General features: G+C 41.3%; 1 protein-coding gene across 1 annotated transcript; it reads left to right on the top strand.

Moving 5' to 3' along the window:
* Nucleotides 1–2,176: 2,176 nt before the first annotated feature.
* On the top strand, nucleotides 2,177–27,116 carry LOC141116946 (NACHT, LRR and PYD domains-containing protein 12-like; the record flags this gene model as incomplete). The annotated part of the gene is given in 8 exon segments (XM_073609461.1): nucleotides 2,177–2,331; nucleotides 5,479–5,665; nucleotides 6,460–6,525; nucleotides 7,783–9,508; nucleotides 13,458–13,544; nucleotides 18,545–18,709; nucleotides 22,549–22,713; nucleotides 26,691–27,116. Coding segments are annotated over 8 exon segments (2,618 nt in total), but the record flags the coding sequence as incomplete, so codon positions are not given.

The following is a 27,116-nucleotide window of genomic DNA, read 5'->3' on the forward strand; positions in this document are numbered from 1 at the left end:
AGCCTGGGCACAGCACCCATCATAGATACCCAACATGCCAAGCCTTAAAATGCTGTGCAGCCATGAAATCACAAAAAAATGATGGTACCTGAAATTCTTGATAGGCGATGCTTAAAAATCCTTTACAGGTTCTCATTTTAGAGTTAACTGAGAATGATGGCCCTAGAATTCCTGATCTCACTCCAATGGTTGTGGCAAAACCTTACATGTAATGCAATATATGATTTCTGATAGGATGGGGGACTTCTGGTATGAAGGGGGATGTGTTATTATGGAAGGGCCCTCTGATGTGATAGAAGGAATTCTGATGGGATGGGGGCTTTTGATGTGATAGGGGAAAATCTGATCTGATGTGATGGTTGGGCTCTGATGTGATAGGAGAAAATCGCATGTGATAGGGGGCTCTGATGTAAAGGGGGACCTCTGATGCAATGGAAGGACCAATTTTGTGAAGAGGGACTTCTGATGTGATTGGGGGGCTTCTGATGTGATTGGGGGCTTCTGATGTGATGGAGGACTTCTGCTGTGATGGGGAAATTTTGATATGAAAAGGGATGCAATACGATGGAAGGAGTCTCTGATGTGATAAGAGGAATTCTGATGGGATGGGGGGCTTCTGATGTGAATGGGGGTTCTGTTTTTATTGAAGGACCTCTCATGTGAAGGGGGCTTCTGATGTGATAGGGGGCTTCTGATGTGATGGGGGAACTCTGATACGATGGGAGGACCTTTGATGTGAAGGGGGACTTCTGATGTGATTGGGGACTTCTGATGTGAAGGGGGGCTCTGATGTGATGAATGGACCTTTGATGCGAAGGGGGACTTCTGATGTGATTGTGGACTTCTGATGTGATTGGGGGCTTCTGATGTGATGTGGGGCTTCTGATTTGATAGGGGAACTATTATGCGATGAGAGGACCTCTGATGTGAAGGGGGACTTCTGATGTGATTGTGGACTTCTGATATGATGGGAGCTCTGATGTGATGGAAAGAACCTCTTATGTGATAGGGGAAAAACGGATGTGATGGGGAAACTCTGATATGAAGGGGGGATGTGATATGATGGGGAAGGTACCTCTGATGTGATAGGAGGAATTCTGATGGGATGGGGGCTTTTGATGTGATGGAAGGGCTCTGATGTGATAGGGGGAAATCTGATGTGATGGGGGCTCTGATGTGATGGGGGGCTCTGATGTGAAGGGGAACCTCTAATGTGATGGGGGGCCTCTGATGTGATGGGGGCCTCTGATGTGAAGGGGGACTTCTGATGTGATTGGTTGGCTTCTTATGTGATGGAGGACTGTGATGGGGGAACTCTGATATGAAGAGGGGATGCAATAAGATGGAAGGAGTCTCCGATGTGATAAGAGGAATTCTGATGGGATGGGGGGCTTCTGATGTGAAGTGGGTTCTGTTTTAAAGGAAGGACCTCTGATGTGAAGCGATACCTCCGATGTGATGGGAGGCTTCTGAGGTGACGGGGGAACTCTGATGCGATGGGAGGACCTCCTAATGTGAAGGGGGGCTCTGATGTGATGGAAGGACCTTTGATACGAAAGGACTTCTGATGTGATTGGGGACTTCTGATGTGATGGTGGCTCTGATATGATGGAAGGAACCTCTAATGTAATAGGGGAAAATCTGATGGGATGGGGGAACTCTGATATGAAGGGGGGATGTGATATTATGGAAGGACCCTCTGATGTGATAGGAGGAATTCTGATGGGATGGGGGGGATTCTGAGGTGATAGAGGAAAATCTGATGTGATGGGGGGTGGGGGGGCTCTGATGTAATAGGGAAAAATCTGATGTGATGGGGGGCTCTGATGTGAATGGGCACCTGTGAAGTAAAGGGGGACTTCTGATATGATGGGGCCTTCTGATGTGATGGCGAACTCTGATACGATGGGAGGACCCCTGATGTGAAAGTAATTTCATCAAGGTGGTTGTGTGCATCATCCCAGGCTCAGGTTTCTCATTGATAAGTAACATATACATTTTAAACTGGGGTGATTCAAGATTTTGCATACTTTTAAAGGGTGTTTTACGACTAAAAAAATGTCAGGAAATGCTGGATTAGACAATCACAATTTAAGAGCACTTCATACGCACTAGAGTTTGAAGTTTACATTACGTTTTTTTTAGGTTACATTTTAAAATATAATTATTTTTCCAGTTGACAAGTTGGGTCAAAGACTGTCTGAGTATGAATACTATGAGCTTGGGATGGTGTACGAGTATTTCAAAGGCGATATCACCTGCGTCCTGGAATATCTACCTACTCATAGCTTCCTGTGTGAGTCTCAGAATTACATGCGCTTGGACATCGAGGTAAGGAATATGACTGGGACTTTATAGCATCATTGAGTGTACACAATTTTGTCTTCAGTATGAGGGTTGTAAATGTTTTATTATGTAAAAATATAGTGCAAAAAAAAAACCCCTGTCCATTGAATACAAAAAAAAATGTCAAAGAGCAGCTATCATTCCACAATGCAATCACCACACTAGTCTCAATAAATGTATACCCAATAACAGTAATGCACGCCTTCATAAAAAATTACCGAATGACTCAGAATGTGCATATATACAACAATGCTCATAAATTATGCAATCATCATAAATTCTGTGCAGTAAATAAATGAAAAAAACATGGTCTTAAACAAATCCGGGAGGGGCGAAACACGCAAAGAGGGCAGAACCTGTGTGACGACATCACGCTGGGAGGGGCCAGGCACCATTTTGTTTAACTGACAGAGCTATGCTGCTTATATGCATGCTGTAAAAAAGGCACTTGTATGTGTCTCTGCACATTGTCAGTGTTACTCCTCCCTACTACACTATTGGATCTTCTTTGCATATATCTCTTTGAGCTTTTGTTGTGCAAGAACTGCAAAATATGGAGATGTTACCTGGGTGCTGCTGATCTGTTGCCTATGTGATTGAAGCGCTTCTGACCACTAGTGTTGGGCGAACATTACAGCCCAGGCATGAGTTTTGACCGAACATTGGCTGTGCGCCCGAATTTGCAGGGTGTTCGGTGGGTGTTCACCCTGCCGAACACCCTACAATGCACTACCGAGTGCATTTTGTGCCCTCATTGGGCAAAGCTTTGAAAATTTTGTAAATTATCAGTGCCCTGATTACCTGTATAGGTCTCCCCTGTGAGGAGATGCCGCTGATCGGCTCTCCTCTCCTCACACGCTGTCAATGTGAGGCGAGGAGAGCTGATAACCTGCACTTCCATGTTTACATGTGATCAGCTGTGATTGGATCACACACAGTGGGTGGGAGGTGGTTAAGCATCATTAAAATCACTGCTCCTGAAAAAATTATCGTTTTTAAAAAAATTTTGTTTGCATTGATATATGTCCCACAGGGAAGTACCCAGACCCCCAAATCCCTTTTATCACCAATTACTTGGATATTATAAGCCTATAAAATGGGCACTTTTGATTTCTCATGTTCGGCTCCTATAGACTTAAATGGAGTTCGCTGTTCGGGGCAGAACTTTTTGCCTGTTCGGGAGTTCTGCAGCGAACCGAACAAGGGGATCTCTATTTAGTTCTCACAGTCTATCTACCATCTACCATGTGTTTGTCTAATGATAAAGTTCCCTGTTCACTTATGTTGGTGGTTCCTTTATATTTATTTACACCCCTGATGAACTTGTGTTTGAAACATGTAGGGTTTTCTATTTTTTCTGGGTGCACTTTTTTGGAACTTTATTTTGGGGCTATACCTGGTTTATTGGAGTGGGGGTTTTGATGGCTCAGAGATATGATTATCTTTTGAAGCAGTTCAGTTGCTACGCATAAAGGGAGGACCATGGGGAGGCTGATGTTGCAGACCTCTATTCACCTAGTCTCTTTGACCTGTTTCTAGACATCTTAATTGCCAAGTGGTTATATTTGTAGAGGTTTTACATTATGTCATATACACTATATTGACAAAAGTATTGGGACACTGGCCTTTACACAAACATGAATTTTAATGGCATCCCAGAAGAGTTGAAATTTTTGTAGGTGCAAAGGGTGGGCCAACTCAATATTGAACCCTACGGACCAAGACTGGGATGCCATTAAAGTTTGTGTGCGTGTAAAGGCAGGCGTCCCAATACTTTTGGTAATCTAGCGTATATGTTAGGGCAAATGAAGATTTGTCATCGTTTGAATTAGTTTGGCATGAATGTGTCTCTACTTTTTTGGCTCTGAAATACAGGGACCTCCATTTCGGTGTGAAGTCACTCCATAAAACTCCTCAAGTGCCATTGTGTTATTGCAGTGGGGAGTTCTTTCATCTTTTCTCTTCTGGACAATTACTGACCATCAACTTTATATTGTACAGCATGTTTGAAGTCTGAAATCCACCCTTTAAGTCAAAAAGCTTACACACAGTTACCAACATACGTACATTTTATAAAAAAAAAGTCCTTAATAAAGGTTAGACATGTGCAGAATGGAACAATTTGCTTTGTTTTGTTCCAGATAGATTTGTTCTGTTACTAATTTCATTTTGTTGATTCATTTCATTTCGTTTAATTTATTAATTTCCAAAACTCCTGTTCATCAAAAAACTTGTGTTGTGTCTTTACTCACTTTTTACACTTTTTTGGTGAATGAGTAGGGGTACCCCTTACTCATTCACATGGGGGGGCAGAATCTGAGGCAGAGTTCCTCTGCTCCAAAGCACCTCCCCATGGTGAGGACATGTGGCCTGGTATGGTTTAGGAGGGGGGCGCTTGCTCATCTCCCTCCCCTTTCCTGGGCTGCATGCTCGGCTAAGGGTCTGGTATGAATTATGGGGGGGATTCATCAACTTTTTTTTACCTTTTGGCATGGGATTCCCCTTAAAATCCCTACCAGACCTGAAGGGCCTGGCATTGATTGGCAGAAACCCCACATTGTTTTTTTAAAAAACATTTTTATTGCCAGCATTCCTTTGTTTACATTTCAGCTGTCAGTGGGAAAGCCCGCTGACAGCTAATAAGTCAGCGGTTGTTAAGGACGCAGCTTCCCAGCCCACTTCTTAACAACCAGCTATTCTACACACAGAATTCGATCATTTTTCGACCAATCCGAATTCGAATCGTTCCGAAAATATGGAGTTCGTTTGAAAACGAATATACAGAATGAAATTCGTTACTATTTCATTTGGAGATTCGGATACATGCAAATCTCCGACTAACCAAAAATTTGTCTGAATTTATAGTCGGACCAAAATTAATTGCACATGTCTAATAAAGGTTACATTTAATACCAGTGGCTTTTGGTGTGTGGGGAAATGCACCCTTGTTCTGCAGAAGTAAACAATTGCCACAATGGTAAATTTGTATAGATTCTTTAAGTCCTGTGTAGATTTGTCAGCGTCTATTTTGTCCTCTTTCACATAAAGTTTCCTTTACTTTGCCTGCCTGCCTCCTTAGTTTTCCATTTTGATTCACCAATTTTATCCTCTGGAATTATCCTTGTTCTTCAGGTCTACAGATCAATGGAGAAACAATTGGGTCCAGAAACCTTTCCACAGTTGCTGTTAGAAGATATACAGTCCCTAGGGAGAGATGCTGTCATTGGATTGTTTAAAACTCTGTGCGCTCTACAGAAAGACCACCAGCACCCAAATTTGTTGGGAATTATCAATGAGATCAATGCGGCAGATCAGAGTGGTATGTTACCCATATGATGCACAATTTGGTTTCAAACTTGAGGAGAATTACCATTTCTGAAGAGTTTTGTTTTAAAAAAAGTTCTGGTATTTTGCAACAGGGAACAGAGGGACAGAACACAACGAGATAACAATGGAGTATAACTCTGCAAGATGGGCACGTCATTGGCACACTAGTCATACAAGGGTGCCTTATTTAAAAAAAAAAAAAAAAACACAACAGGAAGTGAAATTAAATGCCTTCATAGATAGATTTCAATTTAATTTGTGTCCCTCGAAATTTTGTCTCTTTCCTCACTTTTAGTGGTCCATTGACCAGGAAGTGGAGATGTCTACAGTTCTGAGAATTCATGACACTAACTAGGGTCCTATCCTGCAACTCTTTAAGAAAGTTGCTTCTCTTTATGAAAGTTACTTGACTGTTATTGTGCAGCCAGGCCAATGCTATAATACTACTCCATTTTTTGAGGACCATAATCTTCACATTGTAGTAACCCAATGAAACCATCATCATTTTAAATATTTAATGGACACGTCATTCCTATACTCTATGTAACTGTAATACTTCCTGAGATGAGAAAGACAGAAACAAAGCACTGTATGTAGGCAAAGGACAGTTGGGTATGGTAATATCTAACAGAAACATAGAGTCCAATTTCTTAAAGTATGGCACAAACCACACACTGCAACCATTTTTTCTTTGTCTGAAATGAATGCCCAATTAGTGAATGAGAACCAGGATAAAGCCTGTTTGCTCCCTGGTGACTTACCACTGTGTCTGCACTTTTCTTTCAGATGTTATGTTATTGGCACACATTCTTCAGGACACACTGGATTCTACAGTGCCTCTGGAGCAGAAAGGTTAGTATTTTTAAAACCCAACTGAACTGCCTTCATTTATAGTTGTTATGTAGTCAGGCTGCATATACAGTAAAAAAATGCCTTCCTGTGCCTGCAGCAGTAAAAGAGTTGGACCAAGGCTCTCATACACAAGCAGAAGCCTGACTCTCCTGGGGTTCAACAAGCCCCACTGAGTCCTGCTCTAATCAACATTGGTTCCACTCCTTGAGCAGCTCTTTTGACTGGAGCAGTGTGCTTGGGATGGGGTGGGGATTTTTGAAGAGCTGGGCTGCTGCTTATGTCTGACTCTATTAGTGCTGCCAGAACAGGCATTGTTTAACCCTTGCTGCAAAAGTTAAAAAGAAAAGTGAAACAAGAATTATTACTGTATATGCACCTTGCCCTCATTACAGTAATAAATTAAGAGGTTCAGTTGGCCTTTAAGTATTATAAATGATGTAAAAGCCTGATAGCCCATTTTACGGGGTACTGCAGACTAACTAAGTTTTCCGTTTTTCTGTCTAAAGCTCCATATTTTCTTTAGCCGCGCCAATAGGCCCTAAAGTAGACTATCTTTTATTATCACCTTCCCTGAGCATCCCATTTATTAAGAGAGAAATGTGGAAGTCTCCCGCCGGCTCTACACTGGGAACTGAGAGATGAAAGACCACTGATCATTCAGTTCTTGGCTGGTCTGTCAGTCACCGGCTTTATGCTCTGCCCCTCCAGCGCTCACTGGAGCACCTGGCTTTGGGGGGGAGCAGGGTGGAGCGGCTCACTAAAAGGCTGAGCCAGCTGCCAGTCCAGGCACCTGGGTGGATCCTGACATTAAAGTTGGGATCCCTCCAGAGCCTGGACCGGCTGAATGACATCAACCAACAGCAGATTAGAGCTGGATCTACAGTAGTAGAATCCTAATAAATGTTGGTACAAATGTGTAATGCCAAGAACAAAAATGTATTGTTGTAAAGTATCTCACTCTTCCCCTTCATATCCAAAAAAATAATAGATTACTGTCTGTGCCTCCATTGGAAAAGTTATTTTAGTTTCCTGTCTTGGTGACCACACATTAGGTGAGGCAGAATCCCATTATCGGCTACAGAAACAGCAATAAAATCCAAAAGAGGTTCTAACTCTTGCTCTATTCACTGTATATATATACTGTGTGTGTGTGTATATATATATATATATATATATATATATATATATATATTGGATATCTACTATACTTGAAAAATGCTGTCTTTAAAGTATTGAATTCCCCATTGTGTCTTTTAGAAATCTGGACTCATCATAAAACATATCTGCTGGACATGACACAGACTCTTGTGGAGAATATACCTCCAGGAACGACACTGAATCAACAGGAATTTCCGATTTCTGAGCGCTATTTGGATCTAATAGTTGTTTCTACTTATCAATTTAAACAACGTTCTCAGCATGAGATCTTATACACTGGTGGTCAACATGAACTTTTTTTAAAGCAAGCCAAACATGGTCTGGAACGTATAAGCATCGACAAGCTATTCCGCTGGTGCCATCGATCTGAATGCATGCCACATGCCGTCTTGGTGAGTGGAGTGCCAGGAGTAGGAAAGACCACCATGATGCAGAAATTTGTCTTTGACTGGGTGAACGGCAACATGTATCAGAGGTTTAATTTTGTTTTTTTCTTCAAATTCCGGGTCCTCAATCAGCATGATAAAGAGATCAACCTGGAGGACATGATTTGTACAGAGTATCCATATCTGGAGAATTATCTTAGCGACATCCTCCAAAACCCAGAAAAACTACTCTTCATATTTGATGGCTTAGATGAAAGTAATTGCCCCATGGATTTCAAATCGGGGCAATTGTGCAGCGGCACAAGGCAACGGGTACAGGTTGGTTCAATTGTGGTTAGTTTAGTGAAGGGATCTCTACTCAAGGGATGCTCTGTCCTGATGACCAGTCGCCCATCAAAACTGGCAGACATCAACACCAGTGACTTCCAGAGATTATCGGAGATTGTAGGGTTCTTCCCCGCAGAGAGAAAGAAGTACTTCCACAATTTTTTTGGCGATCCAAAATTGGCAGAAAGGGCTTTTCATTACGTTAGAGAGAATGGGACATTGTACACGTTCTGTTACATCCCAACATACTGCTGGATCATCTGTACAGTGTTATCCGCGAGCTTTAGAAACCAATCACAAAATATGGATCAGCTGATGGCATCGTTGCCCAAAACAGTGACACAACTCTTTGTCACTTTTGTCTCTAACCTTCTGGTCAATCACAACCAGGGTTTCCAAGACCGAGACCGAGTTAAACAACTGCTGAACTTCATTGGGCGGATGGCAGAAAATGGCGTCATGAACCATATTCTTACATTTGAGACAAGAGATCTGAGTTCATTCCACCTTGATTCTTCAGAACGTCTTCTATCAAACTTCATGGTAGAATCTAAACAGTCCTCTTGTGTGACTTATTCCTTCCTTCATCTCACCATTCAAGAATTTGTGGCTGCCTTACGTCATTTTATTGACTATTCTGCAGAAAGACTAAGGTCTTCCATTGAAAAAGCCAGGTCCTTTGAAGATAATCGTGGAGAACTCTTTCTCCGTTTTCTGATCGGACTTTCTCATAATACCTCCAGATCTCCTTTGGCTGGGTATTTTAATGCAGGCAATGCCTCAGATGCAGCCAAGCAAGTAATTACTTGGCTCGGCAGTTTGATTTCATCGTTCAACGTGGCAGGAGGTTCAGATGATGACAAGAGAAGGCTGCTGATTATTTTCACCTATCTGTACGAGTCTCAGAATGATGGTCTGGTATCATGTTTGCTCAAGTCGATGACAAATTTTGATTTTTCAGAATTTCACTTGGCACCATTGGAATGTACCGTGTTGATGTTTATCCTCAAGATAAGCAAAAACACAGAAAGTCTTGATTTAGACTCTTCTTTCATCCATAGTGAGGGCTTGGAGCGTCTTGGTTCAGTTCTACATACAGTGAAAGATCTTAGGTAAGCACAATTTACACAGAGAAAACAGCCAAACATCTGACACCTTCACTTGAATAGATTGTTCATCAGGATGATGAATGTTTCACTTTGACATTCATAGAGCGAAAGGATTAGAGTATCAAGCCAAAGGGATTCATACAGATTTATGCCGCATACTCACGGTCTGAATTTCTGACAACAAATGTGCGATCGGAGCTTGTTGTCGGAAATTCCGACCATGTGCAGGCTCCATCAGACATTTTCCGTCGGAATTTCCGACACACAAAATTTGAGAGCTGGATCTCAAATTTTCCGACAACAAAATCCGTTCTCGTAAATTCCAATCATGTGTACATAATTCCAACGCACAAAATTCCACGAATGCTCGGAATCAAGCAGAAGAGCCGCACTGGCTATTGAACTTCATTTTTCTCGGCTCATCGTACGTGTTGTACGTCACCATGTTCTTGACGTTCAGAATTTCGGACAACATTTGTGTGACCGTGTGTATGCAAGACAAGTTTGAGCCAACATCCGTCGGAAAAAAAACATGTATTTTGTTGTCGGAATGTGCAATCGTGTGTACGCGGCATAAGTGTTGCAGCCTCCTTTCCCTAATAGTTGTATCACAGTCAGGGGTCAGGCTCAGAGACCTCTAGCTATAGCAATAGAGAGGCCCCCAATGACCAGCAGGATAGGTATACAAGCAGGTCACCCTGGTGCATGTCGTGGGCTCACCCGAGGTGCGGGGTCTAAGTACTAACCAGTATTCATTAGAGCTCCTGATGGTGGAGATGGGTTTAGCTGCATGCTATTACCAGGTCGCAGTCCCTATGATCACCTCACCAGGAGGTGAGCAAGCTGGGGCCCAGTAGCAGATAGAAAATGTACAGATAAGTAGAAGCATAGTCAGTAAACAAGCCAAAGGTCAGTAACAAGCAGTTGCAGTCCAAAGGTTGATAATGAGTGGTTGCAGGTTGGCATCAAGCAAAACTGATGTTGAGGAACAATCCAAAGGTCAGTAACGAGTGCTTGCAGGTTGAGATCAAACAGAAGCATAGTCGAGGAACAAGCCAAAGGTCGGTAACGAGTAGGAGTGAAGATACGGATGGCAGCAGGAGTGAAATATTGGCTGGAGAGAGCCCAATAACCTGGCAAATAAGAAGCGCAAAGGCATGACTTTAACAGGAAGTTCATGGGAGGAGCAAAAGGTTCAAAGTTGAAGGCGGGATCATTTAAGGAATTGCCCAAGGAGCTGCCCAGATGGCTCAGCAAGAAAAGACATCTCCAGACACAACAGAGTTTGCAGGTTCAGATCTGGGTCCTGACACAATGAGTCTAGGAATCTGATAGTTATGAATAGGGATGGGCCAACGGTTTGGCCCGAGCATCAGTTTGGGTTGAACATTTTCCCGTTCGGCCGTTTGCCCCGACGAACACCCTGCAATGCACTGAGCACCACACAGTGCATTCTGCGCCCTGATTGGACAAAGCTTTGCCCAGTCAGGGCACAGTGTAAGCTGGTTGTTAAGGAACGGGGCCAGGAAGCTGGTGTCCTTAACAACCGATGAGTTATCAGGTGTCAATGTTTTATGCATGCTACAGATGCGCCACTTTACATGGACATTAAGGGGACCCCCCAGTCACTATATTTAGAGCAGCCATGTCGCGGCCCATGTTCCGGTTTTATATGGCCCCACTGGTACTTTGGACATATATATATATTTTGTGGCCCCAACGAATCCCACCAGGGCCACAAAGATATATATTCTGGCTGTCTCGGAGGGGACAGGGAGGGGGCGAGACGAGGGCCGACAGATTACATACAGGAGTTTACGCTGCGGCCTCTGTAATAGGAAGTCCCATCTCCTGGGCTGCCATTGGACGTATGTTCTGTATATCATAGGAGACGGGACTTTGTATTAAAGAGGCCGCCGAGAAAACAGCAGATTCTCCTGTATGTAATCTGTCGGCGCTCGTCCGGCCCCCCTGTCCTCTCTGAGGCTGCAGATGGGCATCGATCAGGCTGTACTGATGGCAATGGTGAGGCTGCATTCATGGCAATGGTGAGGCTGCATTCGTGGCAATGGTGAGGCTGCATTCGTGGCAATGGTGAGGCTGCATTCGTGGCAAGGGTGAGGCTGCATTCGTGGCAAGGGTGAGGCTGCATTCGTGGCAATGGTGAGGCTGCATTCATGGCAATGATGAGGTTGCATTCATGGCACTTGTGAGGCTGCAGATGGGCACTGATTAGGCTGCATTGATGGGCACTGACACTTATTTTGCTTCTCAGTTCTTTATTTCAAATTTAAGCTTTTTCCTGAAACTTGCCTCTTAAAATGAAGGTGCGTGTTATACGGCTGTGCGTGTTATATGGCGATAATTACGGCGATAATTGGGCATGTTATCCAAATAACACGCCCAAGCTCATCCTTGGTCCTGAGCGGCGCTTGGGGATTAGTTGGGGTCACAAAAGATATATAAATATCCAAATAACACACCCGAGCTCATCTCTTCACCACACACAGACACAAAGGCAAGAGAATTCTTGTTGGGCAGTGTATTAGTGCTCGGACAAACACACTTAGACCAAATTCTAATGGTTCAAAGAATGTCAGGCAAAATGGTCGGCCTTCACACATGTTCACTTCATCAAATCTGGCACTCTTTGAAAAAAGTTTGGACACCCCTGATTTAGAGGAAATAAATTCAACGTCAAATGAGCACTCAGTGTAACAACAATAAAGCCGCTAGCACAAATAAGGTGAATATACGATCCCCAGAATATATAAAAATAAAAAAGTACCGCGCTAAAGATGAATACAATGAAATATTATCCAAAATGAAAAAAACACCTGAAAACAAAAAACATCAGTTCGCGGGCAAATACAAAATACAAAAGTGCGCGATAATAATAAATTGTTGAGTCAATCAAAACGTCTCCTTTTGGAGAAAAACTGTGGGGTGTTAAAACATATATGTCAGACATGAGCCGGAAGCTAGCGTGACATACAAAGGACAATCCACCCAAAATGTAATCTGTTGGTTCTCCACGGTGATATATCCTTCCACCAGTATATAATGCACTCACCAGAAGATGAATAAAGATGAGCACTTGTGTTATTAACACATAGATAGAGGATGATCTCAGGTGGGTCTTGCGTCATTAGTCAGCATCCAAGTGGAAGTGGAATAGACTGCAAAGGCTCCACGTTCCCCTTCAGTGGGGTCAACACTTTATAAAAAAAGCGTACCAGGAGCCAACATGTAGCTATTATGGTGTAGTATTTATTATATAAAAATGAAAGTACATGTGCTGAAAAGGCCATAAAATTTTCAAAAAAATTGCATAAAAAAAGCCGCCTCTTCCGCGAGGCCGCGGCGACAATATGATCAGTGCATAGGGCCTTCTCTGACGTGTTTGATGTTCAAACACATTGTCAAAGGCATCTGCCTATAGGCAGGATAGGCATATCAGTTTGACAATGTGTTTGACCACGAAACGCGTCAGTTAAGGCCCTATGCACTGGCGATATTGTCACCGCGGCCTTGTGGTAGGAGTGGCGTTTTTCTATGCAAATTTGATGGCCTTTTCTGTACACGTCCACAAAATGGGTAAAGCCTTGAGCGCCTGCCCTGGTTTGGGTGGGTGGTGATGGTGGGGGTGGTGATGGTGGTGGTGGTGGGGGTGGGGGTAAAACCATGGCTCAGCTTCTTGCTTTTACAGACCCCACCCCCAAGCCCATATAAACAAACCCTTAGATTTTTTCAGCAATATGCATTCTAAGGATGGAGCATCAAATGATTCCTCCATCTCATTAATACCAACTCAAAAATTAGAAAGCCCGTTTGAACGGTGACCACCACTTCTGCTGGTTATGTAGCCAACAGATTCCAACCTCTGTTGTGAATGTGATCCAGAATTTACCCGAATTTATAAAACTTCAATAATTGTACTTTTTCCCTATAGACTCTCTAACAATAACCTGAAGGATGATGACATGAAGATCATACACGATATATTACTGAACCCTCAATGCCAGATCCAAAAACTGAGGTTAGTTATTATCGTTCTCATCTAATTCCCATCTGGGTCAATTCTGACACTTTTCTCCAAAGTGTAAAAATCAACTTTAATTAATTTTATTGCACACAAACACAATATAATACCTATTTTTTTAAAATATAAAAGCTGATATCACGCCCAGTAAATAGATACCTAACATGTCATGCTTTAAAATTGCGTCCGTCCATAGAAACTAGGGTGCTTGACCACTTAAGGGCCGAGCCTCTTTCTGTGATTTGGTGTTTACAAGTTAAAAACAGTTTTTCTTTTGCTAGAAAATTACTTAGAACCCCCAAACATTATATATATTTTTTTCTAACACCCTAGAGAATAAAATGGCGGTCGTTGCAATACTTTCTGTCACACCGTATTTGCGCAGCGGTCTTACAAAAGCACTTTTTTTGGAAAAAATACACTTTTTTAATTAAAAAAATAAGACAACAGTAAAGTTAGGCCAATTTTTTTTTTATATTGTGAAAGATAATGTTACGCAGAGTAAATTGATACCCAACATGTCACGCTTCAAAATTGCGCCCGCTCGTGGAATGGCGACAAACTTTTACCCTTAAAAATCTTCATTGGAGACGTTTAAAAATTTTACAGGTTGCATGTTTTGAGTTACAGAGGAGGTCTAGGGCTAGAATTATTGCCCTTGCTCTACCGATCGCGGCGATACCTCACATGTGTGGTTTGAACACCGTTTTCATATGCGGCCGCTACTCGCGTATGCATTCGCTTCTGCACGCGAGCTCGGCGGGACGGGGTGCGTTTAAATATATATATATTTTTTTTTCTTATTTATTTTACCTTTTATTTTTTTATTTTTACACTATTCTTTTAAAAATAAATTGTGTCACTTTTATTCCTATTACAAGGAATGTAAACATCCCTTGTAATAGAAAAAAAACATGACAGGTGCTCCTAAATATGAGATGTGGGGTCAAAACCTCAGATCTCATATTTACACTAAAATGCAATAAAAGAATAAATAAAAATTAAATGTCATTTGAATAAAATTAAAAAAAAGTCCCTTTAAGAGCTATGGGCGTAAGCACAGGGGGACAGGGGCGCTTTTTTAAAATTATTATTAGGCCTGGTTCACACTGATGCGACAAGCGCTCCAACTTAAAGTTAGTGAGTTAAACTTTTTTTTAACTTACCTCTAAATGCCTGTTGCTAGGGGGTCCCTCGTAGTCTGCCTCTTCCTTTGCCTGGGCTGGTGACATCACTTCCCCCTCGGCACAGGAAGGGCTCGGCTCTGCTCCCTCCCTCCTGTCAATCATCTGGGACCCATAATAGGTCCCAGGTGATTGAGCGGCCAATCACGGCGCGCGGCGCCGCTCGCGCATGCTTAGTGGGTGCCAGGCTGTGAAGCCACAGCCCGGCGCCGACGAGCGGAGGGGGGGGGGACGAGCGGGGCTTCGATCCCCCGCATCGCTGGACCCAGGGACAGGTAAGTGTCCAATTAAAAGTCAGCAGCTGCAGTATTTGTAGCTGCTGACTTTTAATTTTTTTTTTTTTTAAGGGCCCCCTGGGTGGAACTCCTCTTTAAGTCTTGAGTACAACCCGGCCTGACCAGGCCATTTTTTTGCGATACGGCACTGCGTTACTTTAACTGACTATTGCGCGGCCGCAGAGGCGGCTCTCTAATTAGGCAAATTAGGCGGTCGCCTAAGGCCTCGCACTCACAGGGGCCTCGCGGCCGCCTAATTTGCCTGTTCGCAGTCACTGAAGTTGACGACGGCGGCTCCGCCTACCCCCACTGGGACTCTGTGGCTTAGGAGCTGACGGACAAATCAGATACTGCCCGCAGCCTGAGGAATAGCGGCCTCATCACGGAGTGTCCCAGTCCGTGGGGCCTCATGTGTAAGTTTTGCCTAAGGCCTCACAAAGCCTAGAGCCGCCTCTGCGCGGCCGTGCGACATTGTACCCAAATATAATGTATGTCCTTTTTTTTCCCCCACAAATAGAGCTTTCTTTTGGTGGTATTTGATCACCTTTGCTGTTTAAAAAAAAAAAAATCTATATTTTATACTTTCTGCTATAATACATATCCAATAAAAAAAAAAAATTAAAAAATCAAATGTCTTCATCAATTTAGACCAATATGTATTCTGCTACATATTTTTAGTAAAAAAAATTCCAATAAGTGTATATTGATTGGTTTGCGCAAAAGTTATCGCGTCTACATTCATATTTATGAAATTTTTATTTATTTATTACTAGTAATGGTGGCAATCAGCGACTTATAGAGGGATTGCGACAATCCTTACCCCCCTTAATGAGCAGGCCATTTTTTGTGATACGGCATTGCGTTATTTTAACTGACAATTGCGCGGTCGTGCAGCACTGTACCCAAACAAAATTGATGGCCTTTTTTTCCCCACAAATAGAGCTTTCTTATGGTGGTATTTGATCGCCTCTGTGATTTTTATTTTCTGCGCTATCAACAAAAGAAGAGCGACAATTTTGAAAAAAAAAAACAAAAAACACAATTTTTTTTAGTTTTGCTATAATAAATATCCCAAAAAAAAAAAAATTAAAAAAATGAACTTCTTCCTCAGTTTAGACCGACAATTTTGAAATAAAAACAATATTTTTTACTTTCTGCTATAAAATATTTTCAATAAAAAAAAAAAATGTAAAAAATCTACGTTCTTCAACAATTTAGGCCAATATGTATTCTGCTACATATTTTTGGTAAAAAAAAAAATCCCAATAAGCGTATATTGATTGTTTTAAGTTATAGGTCTACAAACTATGGGATATTTTTATGGACTTTTTAAATTATATTTTTTACTAGTAATAGCGGCGATCAGTGACTTAGAGCGGGACTGTGACATCGCAGCGGACAAACTGGACACCTGATACTTTTGAAATTTTTTTGGGGACCAGTGATACTAATACAGTGATCAGTGCTAAAAATATGCACTGTCACTGTACTAATGACACTGGCAAGGAAGTGGTTAACATCAGGGGGCGATCAAAGGGTTAAATGTGCTCCTAGGGAATGCTTACTCACTGTGTGGGGGAGGTGCATTTACTATTGGGAAGAAAGAGATCCTGTGTTCCTGCTTAGCAGAAACACAGGATCCCCATCTTCCCTTCTCAAAGAACGGCGATCTGCCTTGTTTACACAGGCAGAGCACCGTTCTGCTGATCTCCAGAACAATTGTCGGGTCCCAGCGGATACACAGCGGGAGTGGGTCGCCGGTGGCTTACCCTCTCGCCCCCCGGACCCTGAACGTTTTAGATCACGTAATTGGTACGTGATCTGGCACAGAGCGGCCACCCTGACACAGTTTATCTGCTTGGGGTGGTTAAAAAAGGTTGTGTGCAAGTCGTGCCGAAGTTGTGCTGGAATTCAGCTTCAAAGTTGGGCAACTGTGTGAACCGGGGCTTATCATCAAAGGTGAAAGTAAAAGAAATTCCCAAATTTACAGAAAAGTAATAGAGGGGACCATAAGTGTGTGCACAGGGTGTGCCAGGTGTGATTGGGCGCACCCTAATCAACCTGCGTGGCGCAGATTCCTCCTGTTTGTTTCACCAAAGCCCCCTAATGGGGTTTCTAAAAAAATTGCAAAAAAATAAATAAAAAATTTGTAAAAAATAATAAAAATAAAAACTACTGACACCATCCACTGCCCTGCTGACACCGTCAGTATAAATAAATACACGTGCAACACACCCATGTGTGTTTGAGCATTGAGGTGCACACCCTAATGCAATAGGCTGTGCACACCTATGGAGGGGACACTAGTTCTGATGACTGGAGGGGGGGGGGGGGGGGGCAAGGGATTTCCTCTCACTTCCTGTTTTGACTATGGGACAGGAAGTGAAGGTAAATCTTCCCAATGGGACACAGAAGGCAGCAAAAAAAATCTGAAAGGGGTTATAAGCCTGCCTTACTCTATCCAACATTTAAAAAAAAAAAGTTTTGCCTATACAGTGGAACCTTGGTTTACGAGTAACACGGTTAACAAGCTTTTTGAAAGACGAGCAGCTTTTAAAAAAAAAAAATCTGAGAGTGTTGTCTCGCAAAACGAGCAGAATTTAAGCCAATCGGGTGTGTAGTAACGTATTTGGCCAGAGGTGCGGGAGGGCGCCGGTGACACTCGGAAACGGTTCGGAGCCGTTCAGAAATACTCGGAAATACTCAAAATTACTCAGAAATACTCGGAAACACTCAGTTCCCAAGTTTTTCCGACGCTCTCCAGTGCCCCCCCCCACCTCTGGCCACATGCGGTATTGCATACAATAGAAGTCAATGCAGAACAAATTATCTTCATTTCCACTGACTTCTATGGGGAAGCTCGCTTTGATATGCGAGTGCTTTGGATTACAAGCATTCTCCTGGAACAGATTATGCTCGTAATCCGAGGTTCCACTGTAGTTATACTTTAAAAAAAATAAAAAAAATACTGTAAATCCAGATGAATGCTCTGAAGCAATTTCATTTTGCCTTCCTATTTAAGATGTTTGGAATTTCAGGCTTTAACAAGTTTCAAGTTTTTCTCAAAGCAAAATGTATTTTTTTTTATTTTTGAATTGGTTAGAATTTCTGTTAGATATTGTATTGTTTAAAAAAGTGGAAGGACATTTTAGCGCAATATGGAAAATTCCTCCCAATTTAGAAAAAACAAAAAAACAACATTTGGAAAACCCAGACTTACATATAATATAGGGACATTTATTTTTTTGAAAGACTTAGGACATTACCAACATAGAGTCTTTCCGAAAATGTCCCCAATTTGATATTTTATTGCTGTTAATGACCCCCGTGTTGTCGAAGAGACAGGAAATATGGGAAAATATAGAATTGCATATATATATATATTTTTTTTTTTCTAGTAGATTGGGTAATGTTACAACTCCCGTCTGATTTTTATCAGACCTTGTGTTGGGAATACATGAAATGTAAAATATTAAAATATTGCCAAGTGACCCCTCGCAATGATAATAATGTATATTTTCTAATGTTTCTTCTCCAGTCTGAGGAAAAACGCTCTGACCTACAATTCTTCTTCATTGTTGGCCGAAGCAGTAGTAGGGAATCAAACTCTACAGGAGCTCGACCTTTCCAGGAACAACATGGCTGGACGGCACTTTGACGAATTACTAACTGCCATTGCTCGTAGCAGGATAACACACTTGCTGTAAGTATTCCTACAGTCCTTAACCTCTTCAATCCCCCCTTAATGACCAGGCCATATTTTGCGATACAGCACTGCATTACTTTAACTGACAATTAAGCTAAACAAAAACTTTCTGTCACACTGTATTTGCGCAGCGATCTTACAAGCGCACTTTTTTGGGGAAAATAAGACAACAGTAAAGTTAGCCCAATTTTTTTTTATATTGTGAAAGATAATGTTACGCCGAGTAAATTGATAAACCCAACATGTCACGTTTCAAAATTGCGCCCGCTCGTGGAATGGCGACAAACTTTTACCCTTAAAAATCTCCATAGGTGACGTTTAAAAAATTCTACAGGTTGCATGTTTTGAGTTACCGAGGGGGTCTAGGGCTAGAATTATTGCTCTCGCTCTAACGATCGCAGCGATACCTCACATGTGTGGTTTGAACACCCTTTTCATATGCGAGCGCTACTCACATATGCGTTCGCTTCTGCACGCAAAAATTTTTTCTTCATTATTTTACCTTTTATTTTATTTTTTTACACTCATATACTTGTGAATTACATGAATTTTTCGTGAATTTTTACATGAATTATATACTAATATATCATTCATGTAAAAAAGTAGTATCATATATATATATATATATATATATATATATATATATATATATATATATATATATATATATATATATATATATATATATATATATATATATATATATATATATACATACACACATATATATATACACACACACATATGCACACATGACATAGACACCATAAAATCATAGAAGTATACATGAGCAGCACATAGCAAAAATAGATGATAATAATATAAAATTGTATAAATTCATATATGTACATGTGTCAGCTTGGCAGCACAAACCGGTCTAAATGAATTGAATAAATCAATGTATCTGGATATGAATCCTATTGGAGCATGTAGCTACATCCTGAATGCCCGGAGCATTTCGTGTAAAAAACACTTCCTCAGGAGCGGATAGGGTATCTACAAGAAAAAATATGGTTAAACCTGATGTTGAAATAAGCACAACAGGAAATTCATATATGTATTCATATACTCGTGTCAATAAAACATGCTTACATACAATTTAACCACTACCAGTCAACAACCTCATTTAAAGTCCCAAATTCCCCTTCTTTAATTACCATTATATTGCTCTGGTCACTGTTAGAAAAAAAAAAAAATCATAAAAAAAAAAGAAAAAATGTAATAAAAAATAAATAAATTAATTTAAAAAAACTTAAAGCGGGATTCCAGCCAGGAATTTTTTTTTTTTAAAGTCAGCAGCTACAAACACTGTAGCTGCTGACTTTAAATAAGTACACTTACCTGTCTTGGGTGCCTGCGATGTCGGCCGCCCGAGGCCGACCCGTCCCTCGGCTCTCGGGTCCCGGCACCGCCATCCTAACTAAGGGAAACAGGCAGTGGAGCCTTGCGGCTTCACTGCCAGTTTCCTACTGCGCACGAGCGAGTGGCGCTCTGTGAATGGCCCCATGATTTCTCGGAACACACACAGTTCCCAGAAGGCAACGGGGCCGCTCACCGAGGAGCAGGACAAGCCGCGGAATAGGAAGAGGCAGATTAGGAAGACTGCCTAGCAACAAGGGTTCAGGTAAGTTTAATTTTTTTTTTAAATGTTTTTTTTTTTTTTTTTTTTTTACGATTTTTCATGCTATTTTTTATTTTAGGGTGGCCCTCCACTTTAAGTTGTATGATAACACTGTACTGGTGACTGTATATAAATAAATTAAAAAAAAAGTACATTTTTTACAAAATAAATTAAAAAAGCATAAGTTATATGATGACACTGTACTGCACTGGTGACTGTATGTAAATAAAAAAAAAAATGTACATTTTTTATTTTATTTTTTTATCGTCATTTTACAAAAAATTATGACATCAAATTACAACTTCAAAAAAACTCACCATGCCTCTTACTAAATACCTTGGATTGTCTATTTTCTAAAAAAAAAAAAAAAAAAAAAAAAAAAAAAAAAAAGGAGTCATTTAAGGGGTATTTGTACTGTCCTGGCATTTTTTTGTCCCTTAAGAAATTGGCCGTCATTACATCAGGATTGATCAATTTCCAGAATATATATATATATATATATATATATATATATATATATATATATATACACACACACCATAGTTTGTGGACTCTATAACTTTCCTACAGACTAAATAATATACACAGATTTGGGTTATTTTCACCAAAGAAATGTAGCAGAATACATTTTGACCTAAATCTGTGAAGAACAATTATTATTATTAAACATGTTTTTTTATTTCAAAATTTTCAGTCTTTTTTTCATTTATTTAGCAAAAAAAAAAAAAAAAAATGCTTACATACAATTTACCCCTACCAGTCCTACCTCATTTAAAGTCCCAAATTCCCCTTCTTTAATTACCATTATATTGCTCTGGTCAGTGTGTTAGAAAAAAAAATAGTAAAAAACAAAGAAAAAAATGTAATAAAAAGTAAATTAATTAAAAAAAAACTTTTTTTTTTTGAGTCCCTGATGACTATCACACCAGTTATATGATGACACTGTACTGCACTGGTGACTGTATGTAAATAAAATAAGAAAATGTACATTTATTTTTTTGTTGTTGTCATTTTACAAAAAATTATGACATCAAATACAACATCAAAAAAACTCACCATGCCTCTTACTAAATACCTTGGATTGTCTATTTTCTAAAAAAGGGTCATTTGGGGGGTATTTGTACTGTCCTGGCATTTTTTGTCCCTCAAGAAATGAGATCGGCCGTCATTACATCAGGATTGATCAATTTGCAGATACAGTGGAACCTCGGATTACGAGCATAATCCATTCCAGGAGTATGCTCGTAATCCGATGTACTCGCATATCAAAGTGAGTTTTCCCATTGAAGTCAATGGAAACGAAAATAATTTGTTCTCCATTGACTTCAATGGGATGCAATACTGCATGCGCCAGAGGCGGGGAGGGGCGCTGGAGAGCCTCTGAAACGGCCGAAAAGACCCAAGGGACACTTCGGCTGACCTTGGCAAACCTCGGAAAGACTCCGTTCACGAGCCTTTCCGAGGTCAGCCGAACTGTCCTCGGGCCTTTCCGTGCATTTCCGAACGGTGACTTTCGGCTCTGCTCAGCTCCGGCGCCCCCCCCCACCTCAGGCCAAAAGCGTTACTGCACACCGATTTTGGTCTGAATCCTGCTCGTTTTGCGAGACAACACTCGCAAACCGAGTTAGGATTTTTAGAAATAGTGCTCGTTAACCGCGTTACTCGCAAACCGAGGTTCCACTGTATCTATATACCATAGTTTGCCGACTCTATAACTTTCCTACAGGACTAAAATAATATACACCGATTTGGGTTATTTTCACCAAAGAAATGTAGCAGAATACATTTTGACCTAAATCTATGAAGAACAATTATTTATTTGCAAAATTCTATAACAGAAATTAAAAAAAAAACGTTTTTTCCATTTAGCAAAAAAAAAAAAAATAATAATACGGTGGTGTTTAAATACCACCAAAAGAAAGCTTTAGTTTTGTAAACAAAATGATAAAATTTTCATATGGGTACAGGGTTGCATGGCCGCACAATTGTCATTCAAAGAGCGACAGCGCTGAAAGCTAATAATTGGCCTGGGCAGGAAGGGGGGTAAAAATACCTGGTATTGAAGTGGTTAAAAAAAAGTGACAATTGGTTATGGCATACAGTGTTTTAGCAACAAAAATGTTGTTTAGTTTGGGTTTACGTCTAACTCTAAACTGCTACGTTGATTGGCCAAGTCCAGCCCCACCACTGAACTGTCCATGTCTATGTTCTACAGTCTACAGCAAGTGAAGCTGACGGACGAGTATGCTCGACATCTGCCGCTGCTCTGTAACAGCCGAAACCTCACACACCTGAACCTGAGTCTTAATTATCTCACCAACGTCAGTGCCAAACCCCTTGAGGTTCTGAAAAAGAATTCACCGAACCTCCAACAGATCAGGTAATTCTTGACTATGGTAAGACAGATGCAAGCTGGCCTGATACCTTTGCACATACCCTACTATTATGGTTTACCATCTCAAATAACCAGACGACACCCTTTTGGGAGTAAACTTGGCCGTGCCGTCCATTTTATTAACAATAAACCATAAACATGTTATTTACAAACAATACTTTTTCAGATCAGACGTAACCATGTTGTAGATCTTTGAAGGCACTGAAAAGACCCCAAATGTATATTGTATCAGCGTGACACACCAGGTCCCCAGTCGCAGCATGCCAACTCGGGGACAATACCAACTCTTCAACTTCCAACGCCGATACCCATATCCAATTGCCCAGTTAAACCTCGGTTAACTGGCATCTTCCCGAGGATCCCATACCAAGATGGATTCCCACTATGCCATACTGGTCTTACATTTTAGAAGGCCTCCAAAGATCTCAACCGCCATAATTTACAACAATAAACGCCAAACATTCCAAATATAATACAGACAACGGGACGGGAGGGTGGAAGCTGTTTCTTCGTCCGGTGACCTCCAACTGGCCACCGGACAATGGCCCTTTCCTAACTATGCTGCATATTATTCTGGCCACCCCCTCTACTCTGACCAACTCAAAACACCCAGTTAACCCTTAATTGGCAAGCTGGCCCTGCTAGACTGTCATGCCAGCCATGCGCCTATTCCTGCGTCTTTTGCTACGGGCTTCTTTTTATTGAGTCATTTGTCATGTCCTTGTAGGAGAATATTTCCAGTTTTCTTACTTAGACAAGAAAAGGGAACTCCAGTTTATTGAAGCTAAACCATAACTGTGACAGTCTCCGCCCATGGGACCCGCCCGATAACCAGACATGTGCGCTGCCAAAAAATGTGTTCATTCTCCTTTCATACATTTATTTTTTTTTTTTTGGGGGGGGGGGGGGTTGTTTTTTGGGGCATCCGTCATGATCAGAATTCATTATTTTGAATTAATTTAGTAAAATTCAAAAATTCAGAAGTTCAAAATCAAAAAATTAAAAAATGTTGTAAATTCGGGAAATTCGAAAATGAGAAAATCCGAAAATAAGAACGAAAATCTGAAAATTCAAAAGAACGAAAATCTGAAAATGAGAAAATCCGAAATAAACACTTACTAACTAATAATAACTAATATTAAATTATAGGTCATTGGAATTTTCTTTCAAGTTTGGCTGTTAGTGAACGTAACGCATACAAATTTATCCGAAATAATAAATGCCGCATCTAAACGAATGGAATGTAACAAATTGTAAATAATAATAATAATAATAAAACGTTTTTATTATTATTATTAATCATTATTATTTTGTTACATTCAATCAGTTTAGATGCGGCATTCGTTATTTCGGATAATTCACAACTTCAGATAAATTTGTATTCATTACGATTACTTAACAGACAAATTTGAAAGGAAATTCCAATACCTATAATTTAATAGTTAGTAATAGTTATTATAAGATAGTTATTTCAGTTTTTCAAATTTTCAGGCTTTCTCATTTTCGGATTTTCAAATTTTCACATTTTCGACTTTTTGGATTTTCGGATATTCGAATGTGTGACATCATTGGTGTGCGGAGAGTTCCCATTTCCTGTCTGGGCACACAACTATACATACATAAAGACAAATCCCAATATGACAAGCTGGGACACTGTTCCTCTCACTAAACCAATGATGGGGCACTATTCCTCCCACTGATACCAATGATGGGGCACTTTTCCTTCCACTGACACCAATGATGGGGCACTTTTTCTTCTACTGACACCAATGATGGGGCACTATTCCTCTCACTAAACCAATGATGGGGCACTATTCCTCCCGCTGATACCAATAATGGGGCACTATTCCTCTCACTAAACCAATGATGGGGCACTATTCCTTCCACTGACACCAATGATGGGGCACTTTTTCTTCTACTGACACCAATGATGGGGCACTATTGCTCCCACTGATACCAATAATGGGGCACTATTCCTCTCACTAAACCAATGATGGGGCACTATTCCTTCCACTGACACCAATGATGGGGCACTTTTTCTTCTACTGACACCAATGATGGGGCACTTTTACTTCCACTGACACCAATGATGGGGCACTATTCCTCCCACTGACACCAATGATGGGGCACTATTGCTCCCACTGATACCAATGATGGGGCACTATTCCTCTCACTAAACCAATGATGGGGCACTATTCCTCCCGCTTATACCAATAATGGGGCACTTTTCCTTCCACTGACACCAATGATGGGGCACTTTTTCTTCTACTGACACCAATGATGGGGCACTATTGCTCCCACTGATACCAATAATGGGGCACTATTCCTCTCACTAAACCAATGATGGGGCACTATTCCTCTCACTAAACCAATGATGGGGCACTATTCCTCCCACTGACACCAATGATGGGGCACTATTCCTTCTGACACCAATGATGGGGCACTATTGCTCCCACTGATACCAATGATGGGGCACTATTGCTCCCACTGATACCAATGATGGGGCACTATTCCTCCCACTGATACCAATGATGGGGCACTATTCCTCCCACTGACACCAATGATGGGGCACTTTTCCTTCCACTGATACCAATGATGGGGCACTATTCCTCCCACTGATACCAATGATGGGGCACTTTTCCTTCCACTGCCACCAATTATGAGGCACTATTCCCCCCACTGATAACAATGATGGGGCACTATTCTTCCCACTGACACCAATGATGGGACACTATTCCTCCCACTGATACCAATGATGGGACACTATTCTTCCCACTGACACCAATGACGGGGCACTATTCCTCCAACTGACACCAATGATGGGACACTATTCCTCCCACTGATACCAATGATGGGACACTATTCCTCCCATTGACACCAATGACGGGGCACTATTCCTCCCACTGACACCAATGATGGGACACTATTCTTCCCACTGACACCAATGATGGGGCACTATTGCTCCCACTGATACCAATGATGGGGCACTATTGCTCCCACTGATACCAATGATGGAGCACTATTCTTCCCACTGACACCAATGACGGGGCACTATTCCTCCCATTGACACCAATGATGGGGCACTATCCCTCCCACAGGCACCAATGATGGGGCACTATCCCTCCCACTGACACCAATGATGGGGCACTATTGCTCCCACTGATACCAATGATGGGGCACTATTGCTCCCACTGATACCAATGATGGAGCACTATTCCTCCCACTGATACCAATGATGGGGCACTATTCCTCTCACTAAAGCAATGATGGGGCACTATTCCTTCCACTGACACCAATGATGGGGCACTTTTTCTTCTACTGATACCAAGGATGGGGCACTATTCTTCCCACTGATACCAATGATGGGGCACTATTGCTCCCACTGATACCAATGATGGGGCACTATTCCTTCCACTGATACCAATGATGGGGCACTATTCCTCTCACTAAACCAATGATGGGGCACTATTCCTCTCACTAAACCAATGATGGGGCACTATTCCTTCCACTGATACCAATGATGGGACACTATTCCTCTCACTAAACCAATGATGGGGCACTATTCCTCCCACTGATACCAACAAAAGGGGCAATATCCCCCCTCATTAAAGCCAATGATGGGGTACTGCTCACTCCCATTGACGGCATGGCATTTTCTACTCCCACCAGTCGGATTTAAGCTCCCTAAAGCCTGAAGGATAATAAACTGTCCCTTTGTTTAGAAAGTTTGGAGACCCCCTGGTTTATGAGCTACCTTACCATAACACATGTTAGCACCCAAACTACCACATATTGCTGTGCATATGATAATACAATAGAATGTACAGGTGTGACGTGAGCCCAACCACTATGTAGGTTCACCAAGGAGAAGGGGTACACTTTGCCGTGCTTTGGACGCTAGAAGACCTCGTCCTGGCACTGCCTTTATTTGAATTCTGCTAACATGGTTTTTCTTTATTGAGGATCGGGACAAATGAATTCTCCAGTGAAGTGGAAACTCAGTTCAGAAGAATGAACATTACAGACTGAACATCTGAAGGACGCAGAAGAAATACAACTGACCCGAGAGAGATGAGCACAGAGGAGGCTCCATGTCAATTTCATATGAACTGATTTGTTGCTGCTACAACCACGAATAGTTGAGATGAAGACAAAGAAGTGTATATATATATATATATATATATATATATATATATATATATATATATATGAAAAAGGAGAACAGTTGGGACCTTGTTTGAGGCGGTGACCTGGTATGGTCAATTGCCTCCATCCTTATCTATATGTCAAAAAAAGAGGGGAAAGGGGTTTGGGACTTTGAGTGAAGCACGTAGGTATAAAGAATTCAGTTTATTGTATAAATTAACATACAAACACATACAGTGGCT

The sequence above is a fragment of the Aquarana catesbeiana genome, linkage group LG13 (genome assembly GCF_042186555.1).
Source record: "Aquarana catesbeiana isolate 2022-GZ linkage group LG13, ASM4218655v1, whole genome shotgun sequence".
NCBI classification, from domain to species: Eukaryota; Metazoa; Chordata; class Amphibia; order Anura; family Ranidae; genus Aquarana; species Aquarana catesbeiana.